Here is an 18,911-nt window from a genome sequence, read left to right as displayed (position 1 = left end):
CACATACCCGGTAGAGGAAGGCGGGCAGTGCGAGGTTTCCCGTAATGTATCATTCTGACTCGGACTTTGGCATGAGCCTGGGAGGTGAAGGACGGGGTGATGCATTGTCCTCGTTATGTATACCAATTCGATCTCTTGGTTCTTGATATTTATTGGTATTCTATCGTTGCTGAATATATTTGGTTGTTGATCTTGTCTCCTTGTTGTATTGAGCATCAATGGTATGGTATACTATGGTGATTTGAATATAGAATCCTATGATCTTAGCATCCGGTACGTAATTGTTCACTCGATTTCTTGTAAGTCTCGGTTTGCATCTGGATGATGCCTTGAACTCTTTTATTGATAAGAGTTTATTATGTATGTTTATAAACATGTGCGATATTGATATGTAATGCTTAACTATTTAACTCACTAAGCGTTGGCTTACCCTTTAAGTGGCAACCTCTCTTAGGAAAGAAGACGGATAAAAAGAAAGAACTCGTTGTTTGACTTAAAGATTTATCGGGGAACTTGAAGATATCGAACTTGCTTTTGGGTAAATAGTAGCCTATTACCGTATCTCATAGTTGTAGTATGTGTAGCTTATATATAGTCTTGTCACGTATTCTTTTGCTACATAATTAGGGTTGTAAGTAAAAACTCCGTTACACCCGGTTTGGAATTATGTTTCGGGTGGTTTTATCACTAAAATAGAACGGATATTTCGAAGTTTTTCTAGAAAATTAATATCCCATATTTTGAGGTTAATTAATGTTATGCCCAGATCTGTGTGATTCAACGGGTTGGTCCATCCATTGCCTCTGGTCCATCCATTGCCCATGGTCCATCCATTGCCTCTGGTCCATCCATTGCCTCTGGTCCTTCATAGTTTCGCCTCTGGTCTTCTTCCAGACTTAGCCATTTCAGTAGCCTCATTGTCTGCCTCTGGACCAATTCATTGCCTCTGGTCTTCCTCCAGACATAGTTGTTTCAGCAGCATTATCAGATTTTTCATCCTTGGCCCCGATTACTTTGACAAAACTTTTAGAATAATTTAGTATCAATTTTGGTTTTAATAATTAATAAATTATATTTTATTGGAGATTTTATAAAATTAGTAATTTGGGGTTTGCTGAAGCGAGATGTTACAGCTCTTTATAAAACCAGTAGTTAACTTTTTTTATTAACATGAATATCCAACCCGTTATGCGAGCTGACTAATCTCATGGCGACCATATGTTTTGCAGATAGCCCGGAGTCATCGCATTTGAGCCTCCGTGGCCACAAGAGAATTTTTATTCCTTCTTGGATTTGAACCTGAAACCTCCTGGTATTTTTGACATTTGGAGTCAAGCTCAAACCAATCAAGCACCACCTTGTAGTTAATAGTTAACTTTTTGAACACATAGTTGATGGTCTTTTATCAAAAAATTACTATTTAATAAAGACATTTTTGTGGACGCTCTTAATTTCTTATAACAATATTTTTATTTTCTTAAATTGCATTTTTGAGTAACTAGTGATGTATTCACACGATACAATGCGGGTGAATCACAATTCTAAAACATTAGTTTTCTAGCCAAGTACGTAAGTTGTATAGATGGATCTTGCGTACCTGAATTAGAAACGTAATTTTTTTTTGTCTTTTTTCAACAAGTTGTGTAGGTGGTTTTGTATAAATATCGACATTTTTTTAAATCGGGAGATAAATAATTAAGAGATTAATTTAATAAATAAAAATGACTATTTTAACCAATTTTTTAATTCGAAATAGTTTGGAAACGGAGAATGAAAGAATAACATGTGTTTATTGTGAGAAATATCCACGTGTGAGTAGATAGGCGACGAGTTGTCACTAAATCCATGATTTGGTGCTAAACCACTGACACGTGTGACGTACAAATGCTACACGTGCTCCCTTCGCTTTGTTCCTTTGCTAGCTACCGTTTCTCTATTTTCACACAGACTGCAAAAACCACACTCAACAAACAGTTGACAATGGGCCACAATTTGGAGACGAGATCGTTTCTAGATGAGGTGAGGAGCTTCGATAATGCCGGAGTCCTCTTCGATTTAGGTCATCCTCTTCTCAATAGGATGGCCGGAAGCTTCGTTACGGCCGCCGGTGTACGTCAATCTCTCTCTCTCTCTCTCTCTCTCTATATATATATATATATATAGATCTATCTCGATTGACTGTAAGTGATTCGGAGAATGATGCAATATATGTGGTGCAGATTGGGGCAGTTCAGGCGGTTTCACGAGAGGCATGTTTCACAGCTCTAGAAAGTGAGTTTTTTTGTTTAATTTTGGACTGTATGTTCATTTGTTCACGGAAATCTCCATATTAGATAGATTAGTAGCTGGATTTATAAAACGTGCAACCGTTGGAGTTAAAATTGCTTAAAAGATTTGTAAAATACATACAAACTTAAAGCCACCAAATTCTCTATTAATTTATGATGATGTATTGTACCTGAATTCTTTTCAAAAGAGAATGTTTAGCAAGTGCTGGCGATTTTCAGGTATTGTATGGGAGGCAATTCAATATTCATGTCACCACCAGATATATTATATTTTTCGTTTTTTGGAGGAGTTATATATAATATATAGTTACGAGAATGAACTAAAAACCGACTGATACGCATATATATATATATATATATATATATGTATATGTATGTATGTATGTATGTATATATATGCGTTCTTTCTAATAGCTAAAGAAATAGCAACTGAGTTCAACGGTGAATCCGAGACAGGTTCTATAGATTTTGTAATTCTTTTGTGTCCAAAAGTGAACTTGACATCTGATGGTAACTTTTGGTCCACAGGAGAGATAAAATTAACCTCTACTTACACATTTAGCAAGTAAAATTGACATCTTTTAAAGGAATACATGATTGATATGAATGACTGAACTTCTCTAAAAACAAGTGGTATAAAATGAATTATGACCAAGATTTCTAGCCTTGCTTGTACTCTTTAAATTTACTTCTCAAGTCTTACTTGTAGTTTCTTTGCACATTAACCATGGAAATTGCCCGCACATTTTGGTTTTTTGCTTTGCGTTTTAACGAGGGCAATCGATATTCCCCATATATAAACTCTTTTAACTGTTTTTTAATATATGATAAGTATTCAGAGCATTAAATAATAACCAAGTAAAGAAATTATTATTCCAATAATTCAATTTTTTACCCAATAGGACAATTTTACTTGTGAAAGACTACGCAAGTGTTTAAGGGGACATAGGAGTCACTGTCAATATCCATTCTCCTGAGCTTTTATGTACATGTGGTTGTCCTCCCTTGCTCTTGAACAAAACAAAGTAATAAGGATTATCAAAATTATTTAGGTGATCATTCCGTCTTATGTTCTGGTCATTTAGGTATCGTGGGAGTTGCAATTCCTTTGGGATTGAGCTCCTTGTGGGCATTGGGATCTTAAGCGAGCCACCTAGTGGGAAGCTGTAGGCGTTCACATGATGCTCTTTTTTTTTTGCGGGGGGGGGGTGTTGGCTGGCTCGAGGGTTGTTGATTACAGATCTCTTTGCACAAACATTGTGACCTCCCATTCCCAGGGGTATCGCCCTTTTGCTCTTAGTACAAGTGAATGAAAGAAACTTCATATCTTAAACTTTTATTTCATTATAATAGAGTTATTACAACAACGAAAATGAGGAAATTTACAACTCATAATATTCTAACATCTTAGAATAGCAACACTTCAGCTTGTTCCTACTCCTTGATTCCTGAGATACATACATGAATACGTAAGCTTTAAGCTTAACAGTTTCATGAAAAAAATACTTTCCAAATAGTTAAAGTGGTTCTTATAAACTTTCATGTGTAAAAACATTTCTTTCAGATCTCATGGTTACATGTTAAGTAAACCAACTTCTCACAGGTTCTTTAACCTCAAGTTCACATAAGGGCTGCCCAATAAGGTCCGTTTTGAAGACGTACCTTCTTTCGATATCCCGTACGTTGGATATTTAAATGGTTATGCTTAACATATATAAAAACTTCCATATACCACATGTGCCTCATGACATAAAAGGTGTACCTTGCCACATAATCATAGCATAACTTTTACAAGAAGATATGGCAATACTCTTTCATGCATAAAATATTTATATATATATATATATATGTGTGTGTGTGTGTGTGTGTGTGTGTGTGTGTATGTATGTATCCCAGTAAATCTCATTACGTACTCAACTTATTTATACCCTGCTCACTTCTTAGTCTTTACTTATTTTGCTTTTAGGTAGTGTTCCAAATCTTGGGATGAAAAAGAATGAGCCCTTTAAGCTTCTATTTATAGGGTGTATGACATGCTTTAAGGTGCTTGTTCACTTAACTTTTCAACTTGTAAATTTATAAGGATATGCCACATATGTACTTGTTCATTCTTATCTTCTTTCTTAGCCTTGCCTTGTAATGTTTTTAGGGTTGTCTCGAACTCTTTTCCTCTTACAACTCATTCTCTAGGCTTGCTTTTTTATAAAGAGTAAGCTTGCTTTGTCATAAGATTTTTGTGGCTCATGTTGTTTGTTTGTAAGTAGCTTAGTAAGCTACTTATGTGCTCATTGGTAAGTAGCTTTGTAAGCTACTTGTGTGTTTGCTTGCTTATTTATCTCTATAATTAATATATATATATTTTTCACTAAAAGATGTTATTTACCTTGTTTTAGTTCTTATATTAAGGGCCTTCAGAAACAACTCAACTTTATAAGAAATTATGATAAAGATATGTATATATCTATATACCTGGTTGAAAATTAGTGCTGTTACAAACATAGATGCTAACTTTTGCACTTCTAAGTTCTAATTAGTCAGTGCTTCCTTCTGTATTGTCTTGACAATACAAATATACAACAAGAGATGATAAAATATATTAATGTGCAAGAAGTCTTGAACCAGGAAAATCTTGAAGCTTGAACTTTTTTTATGTTGACAGCCAATTTTGAAAATGTTGAGCTAAACTGTTTTCTAATATCTCATGAAATAATCAGATGTAAGTGGAGACGAGACCAGTATGGATAATTCAAAAAAGCTCGATCGTTTTCGAAGCCTTCAGGGTGTGACTTCAAATTTTGCTATTTTTTCAGCCAACCTTCTCTGGTAGATTACTAATGGTTGGAAATGGTGTTTGATTTGCAGGGGAAACCAACAGAAATTCTGTTGAAGCCTTGGTATGTTTGTTAGTACGAGTAGCCCGATTATGCAACTATGGTTATATGCTGATGAAAATCATGGCTCTGCTGGTGTGCAAGTAGTTATATGTGAACTTCCTGCTATTGCCATGTATTGGTTTTTGTTATGTGTTTATGTTTCATCTTTAGTGTTGTAAAACCACGGAGTGCATCATGAGTCAGGAATCTTAATGGTAAGTGTGGTTCTTAAAATCGTAACTTGAACAATTCTAACACTCCTATTATAGTAATATGGACATGTCTTCAACAACATTTGGATTGATTACGAGCTTGTTTGAAGTTTTTTAATTACTTTTTTGATGTTTCTAGGTGACGAGCACTGGGAAAGAATCGTTACAATGGGGTAAGCAAATGATACAACAGTTCTTATCAATATATTTACAAAAAAGCCTTCATTGTAGTGATGAAATTTTGATACTCTCCACCTATTTTAAGTCCGTATTTATTTCTTTTCTCAGAGTTAATGAGAAGCTATTGATGTGAACGATAAATCTTATAGGGATGAGATTTGGTATATCCTCCATTTGTTGTATGATCATCAATATTTCTTCTCTCAGGTTTGGCTGCTGGGATGTATTCCGGTCTTACTTTTGGTTTAAAAGAAGCTCGAGGAGTTCATGATTGGGTAAGTTCTCAATATCTTCTATCTGTGTTTCTGCTGCACTTGCATTTTTCGTTCTTATTTGATCTTGACGGGTATCCACTTTCTGATCATCTGTATGCAAACCTAGTAAGGAAAGAATGTGTAATGTTTCGATGCAGAAAAACAGTGCGGTTGCAGGAGCGATCACAGGTGCAACTCTGGCGCTAACATCCGATGATTCTTCTCAACATCAAATTGTGCAGTTTGCCATCACGGGTGCAGCTATGTCCACAGCTGCAAATCTTCTCACTGGGATTTTCTAGGATGCGTCTCTTTATGAGTAAGAGGAGGGTTACTTGGGATCGTCTTTATTCCACAGTTGCTGGTGAAAATTTCTATGTTTCTATATGTATATAGATATATTCCTGCATGATTGAAGTCTTATGTTTCGTTATAATCGTGGTTGGGTGTGGTTAGCTGGTGGGTTGGATTGGTCAAACTTAGATCGACTTGCTCGGTGCTAAGTTTGAATCCAGGTGTATTTTGTGTTTTTAGCATAGGGTTTGCTCGTTCTGATCGACCTTTTTTAAAGGAACTTAGGATAAATAACGCAGGGAACGGAAGGGCCGAAGTCGACTGTTCAAGTTTAGTGGTAATCTTTCATGCTAAGCTTCAAATTAAGGGGTTTTTTTTTATTAGTTTGAAACACGTTTCGAGTAGTTTGATGAAGTTTATGTGGGCTAACAATAACAATGGTCCCAATGCCAACGTCTAGGCTAAGTCATATATTAGAGATTGATTTTAGTGAGAAATTTGGGGAGATTGAACTTTAATCGGCCGAAACAACCAATGATGGTTCTTGTCGGATCGAAAAAGGGTAACGGTGTGGAAATGGTCGACCATGGTGAAGAGATTTTAAGCTTAAGCAGAGATCTTTTTTCGAATTCTTTGTTGACCTCTAAAAGCATGGAGGAATGAAGAGATGTGAGTTGAGAATTTAGTTGCAATGAGTTGGATGTTTATGTGTCGTTGTGAGTGGTTAGATTTCAAAGAATTGGATGTTTATGTGTCGTAGTGAGTGGTTAGACTTAAAGAAATTGTGGAGGGTGAAATTGTGTGTGCATGATTCAATGGCATGTAAATGAACAATGTACAACGAAATTAAGTAAGTATGGTCGAGTCCTATCTGGCTAGGCTACTCCATATATCCCACACAAGGAGCTATTTGCCCTCTACCCTCTATTCAATATAACCCGAGGCTTATGTCTACACAAACTCCTGTTAGAGGTCACGTCTTTCGAATTCCAATTGGTCGGTCATCCTACATTCTCTTAGGTCTACCCCTTCTCTTCACAGTGATGGCCAAATCGGCTTGGCCCGGGACTGCTGGAGGACCGGGACCGGTTATGGGACCGAAAACCGGGATCGGTTGGGGTTTTTGACAATTTCGTGGGACCGGGACCGGTTATGGACCGGCCGACCCTGCTCGGCTTGAAAATTAAAGTAATTTTATGAATAAATGTATTTTTAAATAATTTTATAATGTATATTTTAAAGACAACGTTATTTTAATTATATTAAAATACATTTTTAAAGCGTATTTGAGTGACGTAATTACAAATTTTATAATGTATTAAAATTTGAATTTACTGTTTTTATTTTTTATGTGTGTCGATATAATATGATTTTATGTGGTTTTGAAAGCAGTAATGTTTTTATTTTTAAATAGTTTTTATTTTTAAATAAAATATAAATTTGAAAATATCGTATAAAATTTGCAAAAAATATATTAATATTAATATTAAATTAACTATTTAAAATTTCTTATTTTTATATTTTTTTTAATTTGAAATATTTTTATTATATTAATTTAAGTTTAATAATATATTTTTTTATAAAAATAATAATTAATTTTTTTATTAGAACTCAATAATTATCTTACTTATATTTTAGATTTTTTATATTTTAAAATGAGATGTATTTGATTATGTTTATCCGCAGTTAGTTACACGAATTCAAACATAAAACTTTAAGAAGTTGTATTAATGCACAATTTACTTGTAATTTTGAATTTTAAGTAATATACATCAATAAATAATACTTAATGCATAAGTTTTTTTGGTGGATAGATGGATTGCATTGGTTGTATAATCTAGAAAGGTTGCATAGTTCTTCTCTCTCTCTCTCTCTCTCTATGTATATATACACACACACAAATATATCAAGTTACATATTAATATTTTTATAATGTTATCATATGTGTCGTATATTAATGTGTAATTCAATTTACTATTTTCATATTTATCGAGTAAAAGAGTTCATGATGATTAAATGAGAAAGAACAAGAGGTTGGAAAATAAATACAACGAAAATTGTTGTTTTACAATTTTTATATTGTCTCTAAAACATTATACTATGATTATATTTTGTATAATATTAAAATGTTACTGTAACAAATTAGATATAAAATAATTACTATATTTATAAATTTATGTTTTACATATATATTTGAGGTTTAACAATATTGTTTATAGTTGAAAATGAAATTTTGTTTTGTCATTTACTTGTTACACGCTATTTTAATGGGTCGGGTAGGATATGGATATAGACTTATGAGTAATATTCATATTTCATTTGGCGAAGGCAATCCCAGGACTCAACTTTGGACAGGCAGTGGAAACTACCAAGCTGGAGTATGGTAGGGGCAGAGGGAATTTCTGGTGGAGCGGTGAAATACGTAGAGATCGGAAAGAACACCAACGACAAAAGCACTTTGCTGGACCGACACCGACGCTGAAAGACGAAAGCTAGGGAAACGAATGAGATTAGATACCCCAATAGTCCTAGCCGTCAACGATGGATAACGTTATTTTAAATAGATTAAATAATAGAATAACCTCTTACCTTATTCATAACCTACCCGTTAGCACTATTTAAAACCACGTTGGGACAAACTTGTCATAAATAAAGGAGTTAATTACGATTTCTATCCCCGTGGTTTGTTAATAATATCGATTTTCATTCTCGTGATTTAGAAATTGTGATTTTCGTTTCTATGGTTTGTAATCTATTACTATTTAATCTTTAAATACAAGGGACCAAAATAGTAAAAAATTATAATCCACAAGAGACCGCAACAACGATAAATTGTAAATCATATGAACAAAAAAAAGCAATAAATTACAAACCTTAAGAACGAAAACAACAAATTTACCATAAAAACAAAAATCACAACTTTTAGCAAAAGCGTACTCTAAACAATGATTAGAAGACCAATGTCGTGGAAAAAACATAGTGCAGACATCAAAACCGAAACTTAATCCTTAGAACATCCTCAATGAATAAGTCTTTAAAAGACTTGATTATTTGTCACATCAGATTTTCACTAAACAAAAACCATCTTCAAATGCTTACTCCAATGGTCAAGTCTTTCAAAAGCTCTGTTTTGTATTTTTAATTCATTTTTAATACACATACATAAATCATCTAAACTTTTTGGATATCAAGTCATTCTTCAGGTTATTGCTCTAATGGTTAACCTTTTCATCAAGTGGTCTCCACTTTTTCATCAACTATTTATTTTTATCATTGGATTTTGGGGTGCTCAAAACCACGAGACTCAACCAAATTCAATTCGAAATGACTCAACTCGAAGCAATCTGATGTCTAATCGAGTTGTAAATTTTTTAAATTTTAGGTATTGAGTTGATATTGAGTTACTCTTATTTGAACCCAATCCAACCTGATGAACCGATATCCTTTTATTTCTTGGATTTAATATAATTGTAGAGTTTCTATTAATATGTACATTAGACAATTACAGTATCACGTACCCATACCCTCTTTATATACACATATTTTCAATTTATTCATCATCTCTATATAACTTATTCGTATATATGTCCCGTAACCGTGATTGAGAAAATTAATTGAACACGATATACGTAATATTTAAGAAGTATGGATAAGTTTACTAAACGGTTGATGACGAAAAAGAAATTATGTGTAGTGAAAACAACATATTCAAGTTTAGGAAAATATTTAATGCACTTTGGTTTGGGTTGGGTTGGGTTAAGATTTTGTAAACCGCAAACATTAGGTTGAGTTGTTCAAATGTTTTCAATCTGATTAACCCAACTCAAGATCACCCCTAATTCGAGATGCTCTATTTATGAATACTAGAAGGGATGCTCGCATGATCTATCGAGATATATTTTAATTTTAATGTTTTGTTTTATTATTTATCTCCGTCGATATAATACGGTTTTTAGTGGTTTGAGAAAACGATATTATTTTTATTTTTGAATAAAATATAAATTTAAAAATATCATAAAAATTTGGAAAAAAGTATACATCTATAATAGTATTAAATGTACTATTTAAAGTTATCGTTTTTTGTGTAATTTTTTTAATTTAATTTTTTATTTATAATTTAATTTAGATTTATCAATGAAATAATGTATTTATAAAAATAATAATTAAGTATTTTGTTATGACTAATGATTATCCTAATTATATTTTAAATTTTTTATATTCAATATGAAATGTCTATCTCATATTTGATTATGTTTATTTATAGTTAGATACATAAATTAAAAAATAAAGCTTTAATAAATGGTACTTACATACAATTTACTTGTAATCTTGAATTTTAAGTAATATAAATCAATAAACAGTATTTCATGATAAATTTTTTTTAAATGGTTTATAATATACTACAGATAAAAAGGAAAAAAACCTTGACCCGGAATCGTACCAAAACCCGGCATTAAATGACCCGAACCCGGTCAGGTTACGTGACTCGTTGTTAAAATTAAATAGGGTTTCTGAAGAAAATCCCAATTGCCTTCCGCGTTGCTTTTTTTGTGTGAATTTCCCCTCGTCCTTGAAAAGGTATGGATCGCTTATTCCACCAGATTACTTCTTTGAATTCGCAGGACAACAATGTTACTTATCTCATTATGTGTTTATGCCTCGATGTTGTTGGATATACTTTTGTTATTACGTTATGATGCATCGTCTTTCTAGGGTTTTATCGAGAGGATGAATCTTCGGAATCGGTTTGGTATTGTAATCGTAATCAAAGCTTTATAAGCTTAAAGTTACATATTTGATATCTCGGAGTTTTGGATGTATGCCGTGAGTTTTTCCGATAGATCAGCCACTTTTTCGCTTTTTTATTCGGAGATGGATTCATTCATGTAACGGCTCTGCATGTTAGTTAGCTGATTGATATGAATAATTGCCACTGATCGTGTCTGAACTGTGCCAGAAACTGACGCGAGGAATCAGTTAGCTAATTAGGAGTGTTATGTATACATGTATGCTAAGAGTACATTCTTTTCATCAATTTGGTAGATGTGTCCCTTCCTTTGACCCCTTCTCCGATTTATTAGTGCTGTCCGTACCGCCCCTTGTAGAGTAGATCCCAGGAAAAGGACTGATGGATGGAAGGCCAGGCTTCGTGCAACTTGAAGTTAGATTTCTTTTTTATATTTCTAATAAGCAAAGATTGTTTGGAATCTGTATTTATTGAATTGAATTTATCAAATAATCGATTAATAATATATGACCAAAAACTTGTTCTTATTAGCAAGTCAACATTATATGAAGTAACAAGTAGAAAGACACATGCTTTTAAGTTGGCTGCATAAAATGAATTGTACGAGTTAGTGATATGGTAATCATGCTTATCGAGTGCAAGCCTATGTAAACTTGGAGAGGAGATAGTAATGTTATCAACTGCTGAAAATGGATGATGCTTTCAGGAACTTTCTCAAACTAAACTTCTAAAGACTCTTAGCTTCAGTGCTTACTAAGATACATTTCCTAGAGTTAGTGATATGGTAATCATGTTTATCGAGTGCAAGCCTATGCAACCTTGGAGAGGAGATAGTAATGTTATCAACTGCTGAAAATGGATGATGCTTTTAGGAAATTTCTCAAACTAAACTACTAAAGACTCCTAGCTTCAGTGCTTACTAAGATACATTTTCTAGAGATGAGAAGGTCAATGGAGAAGATAACTCTTTGTGTGTTTATGTAGGCAATGACATGACTTTATTAGCAAACAACAAGATACATCACTATTACAATGGTAACCCTCACATCCGGCCATCCCAAAATAATTTAGATAAATGATTATTTTTGGTTTTAGTTTGTGTCCACTGTTGTATCATTTTTTTTATACTTAATAAAAATCACCATGGGGATAAGATGCTTGGCTTGACTAGGTTCCAAACCCCTTCAAATAGTATATTTTGTTTGTTTATTTTACATGTTAGGGGCTCCTTTCCAGCTTTCGGCCATGAGCATCCGAAACCTTAGGACTGGCCTTGATAAGAACTCAACTTTTGATGGAATAAGTTGCTAACTTGTTCTTCTCGTTCCTCAATTGTGAGGCTAAGTAGCCAACTACTCATGCCAATCTCTCCCTAAACCATGATTGATGGTATTTAGAGCACAATATATGGTTTCATTAGATGATGCTGTCTAACACATACCTCTTCGCCTATATGAACACTGATAACCATTGACGCATCTCTCAGTATGCATGCTTATGGTAATACGATGGTTCTTTAAAATTTCTTAAACTATCAGATTATGTCCAAATCTGGGGTTATGTAGATTGTTAAATTGTCCAGTGGACAATGTTTTTGCCTATTAAGGGGAGAGAGGATGGTGATGGAGCCAGCCAGATCTCAGTTTTTAAGGCATGTGAGAGGGGGTGGGGTTGCTTTAGTGACTGTCACTTGTATGTTTTTGTGCTTCTTGATTTACCACCTTAGAGAGGACTGATGTCTTTAACAAAGATTGTTATATACACACATAGGCATGTGCATTAATTTGGGTCATAAATCGTAGTTGTGGTATCAGCAACATATAACTTGGATTATGGCATCCGAGTGTAATATTCAAATTGATTTTAGTTAACTGAATCTCCTGCAACTCATGAATCTTTGTTACTAGAAAATGCTTTACAACTTTTAGGGAATACTTGTTATTTTATACAACTTGAACGTCAATTACCAACTTTGTAAATAAATGGTTTGAGCGTCTTATCGGAGTATGGTTGCTTGTGCTGCCACTGATATCTGTTTTTCCGATCAGGTTGTTCCAATTGTTACAGGATCTGGATTCAGGTTTTGATTCTTCCTCTGTTCAGTAGATGTCTGGTAAAGAAGAAAAAGGTGGTGCACAGGATGCAGCAGAAAGAATCAAGGCTGCAACTCTTTCAGCTGCTAAGGGGCTTAGTCGTTCTCAAGCAGAACGTGCAGCAGCTGCTGCAGCACGCAATGTAAATGCGTATGGGCAGAAGGAAGAAGGGCCAAGTAGATGGCAAGAAAGGAAAGAAGCAAAGCGGCAAATGTATCTGATGAGTACAGAAAAACAAGTGAGGCTGGGTGAAAGGAAAGACCAAAAATCTTCAATGTCAACAGCCACTCATTGTCAGAAGTGTTTCCAACCTGGGCACTGGACATATGAGTGTAAAAATGAAAGAGTTTACATTTCACGGCCCTCACGCACTCAGCAGCTGAAAAACCCCAAATTGAGAATGCGGGGTCCAGTTTCATATGATTTGGATAACCCGGAGATTGAGAAAGTTGATAAGAAGAAGAAGAAGCATAGTAGTAAAAGTAAGAATAATAAAAGGAAGCATAATAACAGCGATAGTGAAGCTTCAGTGTTTGAATCTGATAGCGAGTCTTCATCACTTACTGGGTCTGGTTCTTCTTCTGAAGATAGTGATTCAAGTTACACTTCATCTTCCGACTCTGGAGAAGAGAGAAAGAGAAGGAAGAAGAACAAGAAGAAGGTGAAAGAACAGAGGAAAAGGAAACAGCGTCGGCATAGTTCAAGTTCCGAGTCATCTGAGTCGGAATCGGAATCCGAATCCGAATCAGAGTCGGAATCTGATTCTGATGACAGCAGAAACAGGAAGAAGAGCAAAAGGCATAGCCGAAGGCGTTGAATTGTGCATCATGTTACTATTGGTATTTGAAAATTGAAATCGAGGTTGACGAAGCATCCGAACCTGGGGATTTGATATTTACTATTTGTTTGTATTGCTTGAACTTAAATTCCTTTTCCTTCATATGATACTTGTAGGCTTTAGCATTATGAAAAAAAAAACCCTTTTTAAGTCGATACACCTTAGTAATATTTGCTTAAAAACTCGGTTTTCCATGTTTAGCGCGACATGGAACAAGCCAGAACTTTGTTCACGTTTGTCACAATGTAAGATTAGGATCGGGACTAGAGTTGAGAGACAAAAATGACTTATTTTTGTTTGTTTTGGAGTAAATTACATATCTGGTCCCAATGTTATATTAAAATTATGGATTGGGTTTATCATCAATGTGATTTCAGTTCTTTTGCGATGAAGATGGAGTCTCAACAATGGTGACTATTGTTGCGATAAAAATGAAGTGTCACAGTGGTGGCCATGGTTCGATTATGTAGGAAGGACGGAGGTGAACGGTGAGGGGAATGTTGTGGTAAGAGTTGAGGGAGGAGGGAGGGTGCCGGAGAAAGGAGAGAAGGGAGGCCGGAATTGGGAATTCCGATGAGTTTTATGTTTTTGATTCTTTCGTTTCATCAAATGTTTTTATGGTTGTAAGGAATCTAACCTTGTACAATAAATGATTGGGGGTTGATATCCCCACCCCCCTACATCACTTTCCACCCCCTCCTCCTCACACCAACCCTCATTCTCACCCTCACAACTTTCCCTCACTCTCACCCTCACATACTCACCCCCTACACAATCTCACCCCCTCACATGCACCCATAGGAGGGGGTGGGGTTAGAAAAACCCTAAATGATTTTATCTGAAAAATTATAAATTGACCATTTTATCCTTGATTTAACGAAGATAAAGTTAAGAGTGTTAGGTCAAGGGACTTGATCCATAAGAAAAGTGAAACCATGATAACCATACATGTAATTATTTCATTTCTATAATTTACTCTTTTGTTTGACCGAAGGAGCTAGAACAAAAATCACAAGGATGGGAGAAAACTAAAAAAATTATAAATTTACTCTTATTTGATATAACCCTAAAAATAATATTTTGTTTAATGGTCACTACTGTCCCCTGCCACCACCACCAACAAAGGCCATTGGTATGTCTTCTCCAGATGATGTCTATCATTCCATTATGAATATTGCCACCACAAGAGACATGTAGAGTATTCTCACTGTTTGATATGAAGGGACATTGAAAGTAAAACAGAGCAAGAGAATAAGTCTTATCCGTCAATATGAGCTATTTGTTTGTCACAATAATGAGTCCCTCACGGAGGTCTACAACAAGTATAATTCTCTTCTAAATGATCTTAAAGTATTTGATAATACTGAGATTATTTGCAAATTTATAGATTGTTCACCTGATTCTTGGGAAAATATTGATGTTTGTTTAAAAACCTCTAAGGATCTTTATAATATGCCGTTAACTGCTCTATATAGAACTTTATATAATTTTGAACAAACCAAATTTCTAAAGAAGAATGTCTTTTAGTAAACAAAAAACACTAATATTGCATTTGTTTCTTCTGATTCTAAGAGAATAAAATCTATTTCAAATGTTTCATATGACACATACTCTGACAACTCTGATTGATCACCACGATAAAACCTCCACTTATCTCAATGAATATTTTGATAATGAGACTAAAGGTTTATCCATGCAAGACATAAGTGACACTCTTTCTTTAGTTGCTTCTAATCTCAATAAAGTTGCCAGAAAAAGTTGTTTTCAAAGAAAGTTAAAAGAAAGATTCTCATATAGATCACCTTGTGTCAATTAAAGTCGGTCCACTTATGATAGATCTAATGATAGTTGTTTCAATTGTGAAAAGAAATGACACTTTTCTACTGTTTGTAGATCAAAAAGTCAAATCCTTCTTCATTTCAAAATCATCACAATCTCTTATAAAGAAGGAAGAAATGAAAATCAAAGGTGTTAAATATTTGTTAAAGAAATTTGACTTCAATCAGTGTCCACCCATGAAAACACCAATGGATCATCCATTAAAGTTACACTAAGACCCTGATGGAAAATCAGTTGATGTAACTAACTATAGAGGAAAGATTGGTTCTCTTTTATATCCCACTGCTAGTCGTCGAGATATTAATATCTCTACATGTCTTTGTGCTAGATATCAAGTAATTCCTAAGGATTCTCACTTGACTATTGTAAAAAGGATTTTCATATACCTAATATTTGGTTTTTGGAAGGAGAAAAGCTTACATAGATAGAGAGAGTTGTAGACAGGAAAAAGGTAAAGAATACTCGCAACCAAGAGCAACATTCAATCCGTTACCGCCAAGTTTGGTGTTCTACTGTCCCAGCTTTTAATAATGAAATGTAGAAGTGTCCCAATAAACTGACATATCCGATGTAAGAGTTGATTAGCTTATACAAAGTTATGTAAGGTAAAAGCAACAACGTTCTTGACATTTTATAGGTCTTGAGTGAGATGTAAAAAAGGGCATCAATATGTACAAAAAAAATATCTTCAATATATTGTTTTTATCATCAGAAATAATATTGAATTTAAGATATACTAATACTTCCATATAAAACCCTTTTTTGAGTATTCCTAAGCAAGTAGTTAATTAATACATGTATAACCCCTTAATATAATAAGCAATAATAGAAAATGAACGATCAATTAACTTTTTACATATTTTCTCCAATGTAATTTAATTAATACATGTATAGCTCCTTAATATAATACTAAATTCTTTTGGAGTCTTGTTAGATATTAAAAAAATTGTATGTCTTTTATTTACTAATTTTTTTTGAACTACTACTATATACCAAACTTAAATTTGGGCTCCTATTTCTTGTGGTCCCTGGGCGTACGCCCGACCCGCCCTCCCCATGAACGGCTCTGGGTAAAAGAAAGTTGTTTAGCATGGTAAGAACGAAGCTGCAAAGACAAACCAGAAAACATGAAAATATTTATGATAGCACATAACATCATACCATTAAAAAGTCAACATTGACTATGCCTAATCTTTTCATTTACCTTGCATATCCATCCATCATCATATAACATGAAAACAACATTCGGTATTATGCACCTAAAACACTTGTTATCCAAGATTATAGAAAAATACAAACCTTAGGACACAGATTGAAGATCATGTGTTTAATCGTTCAATTCACATCCATCCTTAGGACTTAAAAAATGCTATAAAAATCAAAACATTACAAAATTATCCTGTTTCTACACTCCCCGATTGCTGCAAAGCTGAAGAACACAAATAATTTGAAAGGAATAACAAAGAAATGCATAGTTGAGAAACTTTGAGTTCATCAGAGCCTAAGTTTGTTGGTTTGAGTCCAATAATCCATTCTTGAGCTTGATCCTGGAATACAAGAAACAAGCTACTATGAACCATTAATTACAAACGAAAGGGAAAAATGTAACACCCTAAAAAAAAAGATAGTCTAAACCGAAAATATCTAACGAGAACCAGAATCTTAAATAAAAAAAAAAAAAAAATTCACCCAACAAAGTAGTAGTATAGCGTTTACAATTTCGCTACTGAGAAGATAAATAACGACCTACTAATCTAGATTTTTCTAGATTAAAGACAATATTTCTATCAATCTCCAAAATGCCGTAACATAAAAAACGCAACGTTCAAAAGTAACAAGGCTATAATTACAAAAGAGCCTTTCACGAACCAACGCTCCGCCCCACCGCTAAAGGAACCTAAAAAGTAATTATAACAAGAAAGAGAGAGGGTTAGGCTTACGCCTAGTGAGTCCAAACAAAAGAGTTTACGTAAACATAAAGGAACATCTATAAAAATATACATGCAAATAGTTGACGTAACTTTAAACAGGAATAAAGACAATAAGACCTGAATAACTCGAAGTGGAACAATAAAACATCCGAAGATGACGGGGGAGACCCGATTTACCGGTAATTATGACAGAACACAAAATAAGTCATATATTGACATTATAGAGCATCACTTACAGGTTTAAAACCATTGACATCAACCTAAACCAGTCATGTAGTCGGCCGTGATCTTAAGCTCTTTATCTCGGAAATTACATAATAATCACAATGCCTATTTCTGAGTGGAAGTGAGAGGATGATTTGGTGATTACATAATAATCACAATGCCTATCACCAACTTACACCATCATTCCCACGAATAAAATAAAATGATATACATGCACTATATAAATATAAATAATGACGTAGTATCGTACGATATTTATATATATAGAAAATGAGATTTAAATAATACGTGGGAGTGTCAAGACATCCGAAGATGACGGGGGAGACCCGATTTACCATTAAATATGACGGAATACAAAGTAAGTTTATAAGCATGGTTTATTACATGCTTAAAGTACCTATTTCTTATGCTTATTAGGTAGATTTTTCATAATTTATCCCAACCTTGAGTCATTTTTACTTTCTTATTTTCCATTTGTTATGTTGGGAGCTAATTGTGATGATGAATTTGTTTTTACAACGAGTTGGAGTATATAACATCTTTTGACTCATTACACTACACTGTAATGCTGCAGCATTCCAACAGCATTACCCGACTGCGTTTTGGCTTTTTGAAAGAGGTGCTTATTGATTAAGCCGTGTCTTGGATGGAGGTCTGAGCTGAAGAAGCTCTCGTTTTGGACCATTAGCAGCTGATGAAAGGATGTGGAGAAGACCTTTGGGTGACTTGTTTTGATGGAGTTGAAACCTACTTTTTGTTGTCTTCTCGTTATGTACTTTGTACTTATCCTTTAAGTTTTTGTCTTTTCTTCTAGTGTTGGGTATAAAAGAAGGCCTTTGGCCTCTCTTTTAAAAACAACACCTCCTGGACGATTTTTGTTCCACTTTGTACTCCTACAAACACTCTCAAATTAGTATTTATAAGCTTTTAAGTTTTAATTATTGTTATTTACATTTCGTCTTTTATTTATTTCTTTATTGTCATTTACTTTTCGTATTTATTTTCCTTCTTTACTTTCCGTCATTTACTTTCAGTTATTGTCTTTACTTTATGTCATTTATTTATGTCATTTACTTTCCGTAATGAGTAGCTAATTCCGTTAGCCCGGGTGTAGGGTAAAGGGTGAAATGTTAAACC

General features: G+C 34.0%; 2 protein-coding genes across 7 annotated transcripts; both read left to right on the top strand.

Annotated features, from left to right (window-relative positions):
- Positions 1 to 1,947: 1,947 nt before the first annotated feature.
- LOC112504606 (outer envelope pore protein 16-2, chloroplastic-like) lies at positions 1,948 to 6,278 on the top strand. Of its 5 annotated transcripts, none has more exons than XM_025108551.1 (7): positions 1,948 to 2,109; positions 2,220 to 2,271; positions 5,003 to 5,068; positions 5,151 to 5,254; positions 5,513 to 5,546; positions 5,761 to 5,828; positions 5,944 to 6,001. In XM_025108551.1, the coding sequence occupies exons 1-7, from the start codon at positions 1,981 to 1,983 to the stop codon at positions 5,950 to 5,952; spliced, it is 462 nt and encodes a 153-aa protein (XP_024964319.1). In that variant the 5' UTR covers positions 1,948 to 1,980; the 3' UTR covers positions 5,953 to 6,001. The 5 variants fall into 5 exon arrangements, with proteins under 5 accessions (XP_024964319.1, XP_024964316.1, XP_024964317.1 ...); XM_025108548.1 differs by having other exon boundaries at positions 1,954 to 2,109; positions 5,966 to 6,278; XM_025108550.1 differs by having other exon boundaries at positions 1,959 to 2,109; positions 5,151 to 5,182; positions 5,966 to 6,278.
- A 4,306-nt stretch (positions 6,279 to 10,584) lies between these two features.
- Positions 10,585 to 13,935, top strand: LOC112504608 (zinc finger CCHC domain-containing protein 10). 2 transcript variants are annotated; one of them, XM_025108554.1, is made up of 2 exons: positions 10,585 to 10,679; positions 12,897 to 13,935. In XM_025108554.1, exon 2 carries the CDS (start codon positions 12,955 to 12,957, stop codon positions 13,756 to 13,758), a length of 804 nt encoding a protein of 267 aa, XP_024964322.1. In that variant the 5' UTR covers positions 10,585 to 10,679; positions 12,897 to 12,954; the 3' UTR covers positions 13,759 to 13,935. The 2 variants fall into 2 exon arrangements, with proteins under 2 accessions (XP_024964322.1, XP_024964324.1); XM_025108556.1 differs by having other exon boundaries at positions 10,631 to 10,679; positions 12,916 to 13,935.
- The last annotated feature ends 4,976 nt before the right edge of the window (positions 13,936 to 18,911 follow it).

The sequence above is a fragment of the Cynara cardunculus genome, unplaced genomic scaffold (genome assembly GCF_001531365.2).
Source record: "Cynara cardunculus var. scolymus isolate 2C unplaced genomic scaffold, CcrdV1 Un_Scaffold_6181, whole genome shotgun sequence".
NCBI classification, from domain to species: domain Eukaryota; kingdom Viridiplantae; phylum Streptophyta; class Magnoliopsida; order Asterales; family Asteraceae; genus Cynara; species Cynara cardunculus.
Note: the sequence above shows the minus strand (reverse complement) of the source record. Positions and strands in the feature narration are given on the sequence as shown.

Bases quoted from the DNA above. Each gene is read 5' to 3' on its own strand.
- LOC112504606 (XM_025108548.1), top strand. From the start codon at position 1,981: ATGGGCCACAATTTGGAGACGAGATCGTTTCTAGATGAGGTGAGGAGC. The intron at 5,255-5,512 runs GTGTGCAAGTAG...TGATGTTTCTAG, and splicing joins TGAAAATCATGGCTCTGCTG to GTGACGAGCACTGGGAAAGA. The intron at 5,829-5,965 runs GTAAGTTCTCAA...GTTTCGATGCAG, and splicing joins CTCGAGGAGTTCATGATTGG to AAAAACAGTGCGGTTGCAGG.
- LOC112504608 (XM_025108554.1), top strand. From the start codon at position 12,955: ATGTCTGGTAAAGAAGAAAAAGGTGGTGCACAGGATGCAGCAGAAAGA.